The 9,106-nt window shown below is 36.6% G+C and overlaps 1 protein-coding gene across 1 annotated transcript; it reads right to left on the bottom strand.

Annotated features, from left to right (window-relative positions):
• Nucleotides 1–368: 368 nt before the first annotated feature.
• Nucleotides 369–7,957, bottom strand: LOC148847312 (phosphoglycerate/bisphosphoglycerate mutase family protein). The gene is made up of 9 exons (XM_088950907.1): nucleotides 7,444–7,957; nucleotides 6,865–6,970; nucleotides 6,528–6,744; nucleotides 6,319–6,437; nucleotides 4,677–4,775; nucleotides 2,571–2,624; nucleotides 2,363–2,461; nucleotides 2,138–2,245; nucleotides 369–915 (listed from the first exon to the last, which is right to left on the bottom strand). The coding sequence occupies exons 1-9, from the start codon at nucleotides 7,818–7,820 to the stop codon at nucleotides 541–543; spliced, it is 1,554 nt and encodes a 517-aa protein (XP_088807033.1). The 5' UTR covers nucleotides 7,821–7,957; the 3' UTR covers nucleotides 369–540.
• Between the last annotated feature and the right edge of the window lie 1,149 nt (nucleotides 7,958–9,106).

The raw sequence follows: 9,106 nt of genomic DNA, 5'->3' as shown, positions 1-9,106 counted from the left end.
GTTATCTTTCATCTCTCTCCCGATGCACTAACACTGTTTTCAAGTTTGAAACTAAGGGTCCGTCTGGTTTGCAGTCGAAATCGGAATCGGAATTGAAATTAAAATCCTTCAGAATTGGAATCAGAATGGTCTATTCCCATAGTTTGTTTAATTCAGACAGAAATGGGAATGAAAATTGGAATCAGCAAGAATGAGATTCCATTCCCAAGGGAGGGGTAGGAAATGGCCATTCCCTCAAATGGGAGAATACCATTCCACCAAGAATGGGAATGGGATTCCGATTCTGCCCAACCAAACAGCTGAAATCAGAATAGCCCATTCCGATTCCGATTCCAGACCCTATTCCCGCAAACCAAACAGGGCCTAAATTATCAAGAATTTCCATGTTGCATTCCAAAAAAAATCACATGTCAAATCTTACAATGAGTACTGTCTATAATGCATCTATTGGTTGAACCCCATTTTCAAATTTCACTATGTGAATCAGAAGAATCTCCTTAAGCTGATCAAGTAATGTTCTGAACATGTACATATTTACAGCTAAAACTCTTCATCATCCACTGTTGGCCTTGTTACAGGTATTGACCACCTACCCAAATGAGCAGTGTAATTTATGCATCGGATGACGCCCCTTCCAGTGGGTCCATCAGGGAAGTCAATGACACTAATGCTAGCAGCATCAAGATGAAACGAACCCATCCATTCTTTTGTCAGGTTTAGACAGTGCCCTATCAATGCAATCTGAACTGCAGGATGCCCAACAACTACCACATTTTGTTGTTGCTCTGCTTCTTCGGACAATTCATCTAAAAGTGAATTCCAGGCTTTTTCTGACTGATCCCATAATTCTGACACGATTCTATCTTCTAATCCATTTAACCAACCAGGATGAAGATGTGCAAACTCAGATGCATTCTATGATAAATAACAGAAAAAAGAGACAAGTTAGATCCCAAAAATTAATTTAGAATACCTGAAGAAAGAGCAATGCACTAATTAGGTAGCTTAGAGTTTATCAAAATAATTGGAATGAAGATACATCATCCTTTGGTTTGAACATAATAGTAGCACACATGGATTCAAAAAGGTCCAAGAATCAACTTAGAAACCTAAAGAAAGAGCACTACCTAAACTATGTAGCTTCCAGTTAATCAACGTAGATGGGTATAAAGTCCCATCATCCCTCAGTTTGAACATAACATCACAATACATGGATTTAAAAGGCATGCACCAGCACACTAGGTAGCTGCCAAAATCCTTTAATGAGATAGAAGAGATTTGTTGGTAAAAGAAATTTAATTTATGAAAATGAAAGAACCCTACTAAGTTCCATCAAAAAGAGCTTTGGAGCACAAATATTAAAAGGTATTTTGTTGTACAGTTGTAGGGGAAGATGACCCCTGCCATGACTATGGCAACCACAATATTATGAACCTCACACATACAGAGACAGAAGTATATGATATCCATAATGACAGATTATTGTTGCACAATGGCAAATTCCTTCACCATCACCATGACTGTTCAAGAGGTATGAATGTTCAATTATAAGTTTCTGCCACGCTAGGGACAGTTACAGAGATGAGAAGAAGAAGAAGAAGAAGAAGAAGAAGAAGAAGACAAAGTTGGAGTTCATCCTGATCTAGTTATAACTAGAGAGGTGACACATGGTGAAGAAAAGGGGAGGTGAAAATTAAAGTTTGCCAATTTTAAAAAATGAGTATGGTTAGACTTCGATGAAAATTTTGTCATATATTGGGTCTTGGAATTATTTTCCCTATCAAAATGCATAAAAAAACTTGAATAATCAGCCTACAACATTCAGATTATTAATATCGAAACACCAGTTTATATAGTCAACCATGTTTTGACTTGAGCCTCACTCATGTCCACTTTAAGTCCATTTCTAAGGTTAACGTTTAGGCTATATTTGGTTTGAAGGAAAATGTAGGGTAAGGAAGAGAAAGGTAGGGAAACCTTTACAAACATTGTATAGGTTTCCCCATCTTTCCCTTCCTTTCCTTACCTTTTCCTTCAAACCAAACATAGCCTTAGTTCGTCAGATATAACTAAATAGAAAGAGAAAAATTAGTGTTTTTCTAATGAAATTTTGGAATAACAAATTCCGATTCCTTACCTTCTTTAATTTATGAAGGATGTGTTCAACCTCTAAGTCTCGCACATGCTTCATCTCTACATATCGAGGCACACAATCAGCACCCAAGCAATCTGCAGCTTCTTGTACCTACAACCAAGTCTGCCAGTTGGAATAAATAGAGAACTCTGGGAGAAAAATTAAATACATCTTCACTGAGGAAATTGGAGATATATGACACAGGATCAATAGCATTGAAAGCTTTACCTTGGAGATGGCAATTGCTGTTTCAATAGAGGCAATCTGAGGACTGCATATTATTGAGCTCACTTTCAAATCTAGAAGTAGTTCTGCAACTTTTTGGGACTGCAATACATGCATCAGAGAAAATCAGACCATGGGAACCCATGTGTCCTAAGTGGCATATATAAAATTAATAAGATGCTCTTAAATGCAATTGGCAAATATGGCCTACCTGTATGACTCCAAGCATGTTCATTGGCCTGTCTCCAGAAAGTGGAAAAGTAGCCTGTAGAAAAAAACTATGAATGGTTGAAAGCATTTTATACAGCACTGTTAAAGTCTTGATTTCAAATCAAGAGGGAGGATCAATAATAGTGCTACTTCACAAAGAACTTAAATAAGAACTTTTTGAAGAAGAAGAAGAAGAAGAAGAAAATTCTTGAAAGATGAGTTATCCATATTCACCTGTTTTTATTTCCAGTTTTATATTCTTATTTGGGATGTTTTACACCCAGGGGCATTCTGGTCATTTTTTATATCAATATAGATCTCCCTTATAAGTGAAATAAAGGCTGCCGCCTCATAATTTTTTGCCCTCTCAACATTCTTTTCTTCTTTGTTATCTTCTGTCATCTCTTCCTCTTCGCTTCTATTTCTCTTTTAAGTCTAAACTGAATATGTCAAAATTTTTCACGAGTAAAACATATCAGTTGCAGTGCTTATCATCAATATAGGAAGCATGTGATTTTTATAACAAACAACTCTACATGAGAATTATGCATTGCATTCATTTGACTATACTTAAAGATCAGTATGATAAGAATGACTTTCTGTAGTCACACAGCATGCTTCTTTATAAGCAATAGCAATTAAGGGAATTTTAATAATAAAAGTAGGAATAACTTCCCCATCAGTCTTCACTGTATAGATGGAGGACTGACAAAGCAAACAGCTCAAATCTGATTCAATAAAGAAAACTCAAGTGGTTGAAAATACAAATATTACAAATTAGTCCCTGGTCCTGGAACTCCCATTCTAGTTCCCCTCTAGTAACTCCTGCCCTGGCAAGTGAGTCAGCAAGGCTGTTAGCAGAATCTTGTATCCACCTGAACTTGGGGTGAAAATATAACCAATTTGAAGAAGTTCCACCGCATCATCCTAGGCCCTTTATAAATTTAACAAATTCTCAACCAAGGCCTGCCCAAGTTGCAAACCTCACCTCAACAAGATATTTAGAATGGATGCTAATGATTCTACTTCTCTCAGAAAATAGCTAATAGCCCAAGGACTATCTGCTCTTGATGCTAGCCAGCCTACAATCACCCAAAATTCACCTAAACCTTGTAAAAGAGCAATTCCAAAAATAGTGCATGTGCTCATGACCTACATAGCCCTATAAGGTAGAAGGATGGCCCAGAAAAGCCCCATAAACAACTAACCTACTTAACCATTTGTATTTATTTGAACAGTCAGAGTAGTATAATCAGGGAAAGGTCCAATGATTGGGAATAATACACAATTTAATTTTGGGCCCATTATATCCTAGGTTGAATCCTTGAATAAGTACCCTGCAGCTCTTACATCTTGGAAATGTATCATGGAGGTCTTATAGATTGGTAGTACAAAGATAGAATTTGAAATAGTGCACCAATCCACACTTCCAAATCCAATCGCCATATTGCTAAAACCTAATATGCTTGAGCCTGGTTCATAACTCAGAATAACTGCCACTTCTCTGTCCTCATAAGAAGCACAACAATTGTCAAGATAGGATAGGCAGATGCTACCCATTCAGCCCAATGTACATGGAAATATCTACCAAACCAAGAAAGGAAAATTGAAGGAATACAGAGAATATTTGTAATAAACCAGTGATTTATAACGTAATTGTATACTCTTAAAATGAAGTCACCTGTTCCTTATGACACTGAATAGTGGAGGACTCAAAAACAATTTGGGCTGGTTGATGAAAAACAGTTCCTAGGACTTTACATACTTCATAAGGGAAATTAGGCAACTGGATATGGAGCTGAGAACAAGATTCAATCGGATTCCTAGGTCAGCCAACAGTTAGGCTGATGGACAAGGAAAAGGAGTTAATAGAAGTCAACTGTATTGTGAAATTTCTCAAGAACTTACCCTCAACTTTCTGTTTCTCTCTTATTTTCAATCAAACCAAAAATAGCCTTAAATGGAAATTGTAAAAAGAAAGATGGGTGGCTAGTGGTGGTAAGCCAACTAATGCAGTGTTTGCGCATCATTTGTGTATACCATTCTTTTTCCATTATCTAACAGATTTTTTATTGTTACCAATAAAAAAACATCACCTGTTTCTTACCTCCACATTGCTGTCTGTAGAACCATGACAGACTAGTATGATCCGTTTGCTGGTTTTTCTGCCTCCAAAACTCCCTGCTGCTATGGGTGAATTTGGTGTCTGCAATAACACCATTAAAATTCATCATTTCCTTGCAGAAAAACCTCATGGTACTGATGAGAAATTGTAAAATCCAAACCAACCAACTTCTTTATAATAAGAAATGACTTCTGTAAAATATAAGGACAAACACTGAAGTCTAAACACCTTTGGCCTATATTCAGTCCCCACTGCTGACATAGATGGTCATAGGTGATACCCATATAGCACCTCCAACTGACCCACAAAATTCTCTCTACATTTTTACACTTGAAAATGAGCTTCAATGTCCACTTCACACAGATCAACTGAACCGAGGAACTGAAGTAGGAACTGATAATCTTGTTCAAATCATTGCAGATGATATCATGCAAACTACATGGGCATTGGTTTAACATAGTTTACACAGACTAGGCACTGCTTATTCAGTGTTATTGGCTTATTGCATAATGCAAGTTCCTTGCTTAATCACACCAGATTTAAGTCATATATATCGTTGTTAAACTTTGATCACCAGTTAATTTACTTTAATGTACCAGACTTAAAGACTATGGAATTGTAAGAAATAATCAGAATTGGTAACAACCAAAACTACTTTAGTTTACCAGCATGTTATACTTCAATGAAATTCTAAACCAGCTACATATCTATAGATGAATCAAATTAATAAAGGACAACAAGAAAAAGTGTCATTGCATTCCCTATTCATAGTGATGTAACATCAGAGCATGAATGCTGTTGTCAAACCATCTCTTTGTTTATAAGCAACCCATCCTAATCAAAACTCTAAGATACTTCAAAATGCATACAATCTAGGCAAAAATCATGTTATTTTTAAAGTCGTAGTGTCTTCTGACAAGGTTCTAGGACTAGGAAGAATCATCAATTCCTAAATCTTTGAAACATCTTTGTTTTTCATATTAAAGCTATTCATAAACCACGAACTGCTGCTATTGGAAAGTCCTTATATGCACTACTGCAGTTTAAAAGGAACTTAATAAAGCAAATGGAATTTTAGTCTCTTCTCCGTACAACCAAAATAGTATGTCATTCAGTACTTCCATTGCTTAGCATACCCAACAAAGAAGGTTCATGTGATGACTGGACTGGATTAATGTTCTTGGTGCCAGAATTTTTCATTGGGAAAAGACTCACAATTAATGGTTATGACAAAAAGGAAAGAAAAACAAAAAGAAAATCTATGATCCAAGTATTTGTGTTTGCACTGGCATTGATTATGGAATCAATCTGAACCATCAACGAATCAGGAAAAACTAAAATCATTAGGAATGTAAATGTAAATCAATGTAGAGGATTGAAGCAGTTAACATGGACATATTATTAATAAAAATCACAAAGGCATGAAACCTAAAGCAGCTTAAATAAGTCGAACCAGAAATTACTGGACACCCCTTGTTTCTTCTACTAAGATCAGTTTAGTGTGTCTATGAACATAGGCAAAACCTTCTTGCCCTCTTCTTGGTGAGTTAAATACAGCAAGCGATGTGCTAACAAGGTTACACAATCTATAGTTTCAAATCCTAATACATAAATTGGGATTTACCTGATTTAACCGATTGAGACAGATATATGGAGATCCACCTTCAGACCGTGGGGTGAAGTCAAGCACAGTCACACCACAATTGCTCTGGAGTAAAATCCTGAAATATTCAGTGCCTAATCCTGATAAAAATATAAAGTAAAAAACTTCATGTCAGACTGATCTTTCATAAACTTCAACAGTTAAATAACAATAAAAGGGGAGTAAAGTACCGATTGCTGTGGCAACAAGAGCTTGATTAACTGCATTGTGAGCAACCACGAGCACAGATTTTCCTTCATGAGTTAGGATTTTGTCCCAGCAGTTTCTAGCACGAGCCCACAACTCTCTCACTGGATAATGACCATCTATGTTAAAGTTTGCAGCATCTATCTGCCATTGACGGTAAGCATTACCAAACTTTGATTTTCCTTCTTGCTTCAGTAGACCCTGAAGTCCATCAACAGTCAGTGACCCAAGGTCGTTATTGACATATCAGGACTAATGAAAGCTTAGATATCACCAATAGTTGTATTTGTTTCAAAATATAAACTCAGAAATCAAACTAACTTGGAATGAATAAAGATCAATTTCTCTGAGGTCATATTCTGGAATCATCTCCTCCTTGCGTGCACCCCATATAATTTCAGCCGTTCTCTTTGATCTAATCAGGGGGCTGGCACAGATAAAATCCTTAATTGTGTCATTATAAGAAAGGAAAAAACATTTTTTAACTAACATACAAGAATGTGCAAAATGTCCAAACCAAAACCGAAATGAAAGCAGTTCTCTTGGAACTTTTAAGCTGGCAAGTAGAAAGAATGTCCGGCCATAATGAAGAATTCTTCCTTAAACTTCAATCTGTAAAGAATTTTTAAAGTTACAAAGAACACATAAATAAGGAACTGAAAGAATTAAAAAAAAAAAATAGTGTTTCAAAAACAACCAGGAGAGTCAGAAATAAAAGATATAATTGTAAACAGTAAGAGCATTCAAGGAAAAGCAGAAACTCATCGTCTCATCAAAGAGATTCTTTCTATATTAAAATTTCAAAGCCAGCATTTTAGTAACTGAGAAATCCTGAACTGCGTGCGCGGACAATGATAAACTCGAAATTAAGGACGAGTAGAAAACAAAATTATTTCTAACCTGGTGAAACAGACATCGAAGCTATCATCGATAAGCATCTGCCGAGACGTTTCTGCTTGAGACTCGCCTTTGTGGGTGAGAACGGAGAAGTCGGAGCTGCCCTGGATCCGACCTTCCTCGTTCCAAGTACTCTGCCCATGCCTCACCAAAACGACCCTCTTTGATGCAGTGATCGAAGGAAATGAAAGTGAGGTATATAGATGAGAATCTAAATCTCCCTCTTCCGAACTAGGTGATTTCTCGATCTCCTGCAAGCCCGAGGACGATCGGATTCGGAAAAAATTAGTTTTTCGTCGGCTGTAAAAATGGAATCTTGGAGTTCTGTGATGAACAAAGAAGGGATCATGGCCAATAAGAGGCGATGTGAGGGAGAGCATTTGAATAGATTTTGATATCCTTGGAATTAATTTGCAGTGTGGAACAGCTCGAATTCGAAGCAAGCGGGTCAGTAAGCTGTAAGCCTGTAAACTCTTACGGGTATTGATTTCTTTTCTTTTTAACGAGAGCTACGATTGGTTGTTTGTTTTGATATTTTGTTCTTCGTATGGTTACCGTTGGTTCCATCATCGTGAGGAAAAAACAATGCCACGTAGAGCACACGCTGTTATCTATCGAGACTCGTGGCCAGTGGACCAGGCTCATGGAGGTAGGTTTATGCAAACCACATTTGCTAAGACACTGTCCAAAGGTGCAAAAGTGCAAAATCAGATGTTAAAAAATTTAAATGACTTCACATATGCTGTTTCATTTATAGAGGGTATGTTTAAATCAAATAGGTCAACGTATAATTAAGTCTATTTGAAAAAAAAAAACTATGAAACTTAGGATATGATTAAATCTTTTATCCTTATTTTTTAATTAACAAAATTGCCTAATCTTACTCAAATATAAATTATTTCCTTAATTCACTTATTTAAGCCTTCTCATTTATTCACTCAAGTTTCAAAACCCTCCCATACACATGATTAATCAAAATCCCTACTGTAAACCGAGTCGTATTGCAAAGTGTTAGGCACAATACAAGGCCATATTGGGATTAGGGTTTCATGTTCATGGGTCGTTACAATATGGCACGACTAAGCAGGAAGCGCCGCCCATAGCCCGTGTGCTGGCACGGCCTGGCCCGGCTCAGTCTGACCCGTGGTATAGCCTAGCATGGTATATATATATAAACAATATTGTATTAATGCATATATAAATAATATTGTATAGATCAAAATTTATATAAAATAAAATTTTAAGATCTTTTTTGTTTATTTTTTAATTTATGTTAAAATTTTTATTATTTTTCAAAATTAAAAAAAAAAAACATAATTTGGCCCGGTTTGCAGTCTAGCCTAGCCCAAGGCTCGATCCACAACCCAGCCCAGCCCATGGCATGGCAAGGACTCGAGCCCTACACTGTGTCGAACTGACCCCCAAAATATTCCAGGAGAGGAAAGCACAGCCCGACTTAGCCCATGGGCCAACACTGCTCAGCCTGTACTTTACACAAGCCACATGCAGATTGTGCCATATTTGCCCAATACGGCCTGATTTACATCTCTAATTATGAGGCCTTTTTCTTTCTTTTTTATTAATTTAACATAGATTAATTTGATGAATAAAGAATATTAAGAGTCTAATTTTGATTTGCTTATAATGAGATGGGTTGGATTTAGTA

This window comes from Nelumbo lutea, chromosome 6 (assembly GCF_056320005.1).
Source record: "Nelumbo lutea isolate HS-2025 chromosome 6, American lotus-T2T, whole genome shotgun sequence".
Taxonomy (NCBI): Eukaryota; Viridiplantae; Streptophyta; class Magnoliopsida; order Proteales; family Nelumbonaceae; genus Nelumbo; species Nelumbo lutea.
The sequence above is the reverse complement of the archived record's forward strand: the minus strand, read 5'-3'. Positions and strand labels throughout refer to the sequence as shown.

Coding starts and splice junctions, on each gene's coding strand:
- LOC148847312 (XM_088950907.1), bottom strand. CDS start 7,820: ATGCTCTCCCTCACATCGCCTCTTATTGGCCATGATCCCTTCTTTGTT. Junction 6,438..6,527: donor TCTTGTTGCCACAGCAATCG/GTACTTTACTCC, acceptor TATTTTTATCAG/GATTAGGCACTGAATATTTC. Junction 4,776..6,318: donor GTCTCAATCGGTTAAATCAG/GTAAATCCCAAT, acceptor GTGTTATTGCAG/ACACCAAATTCACCCATAGC.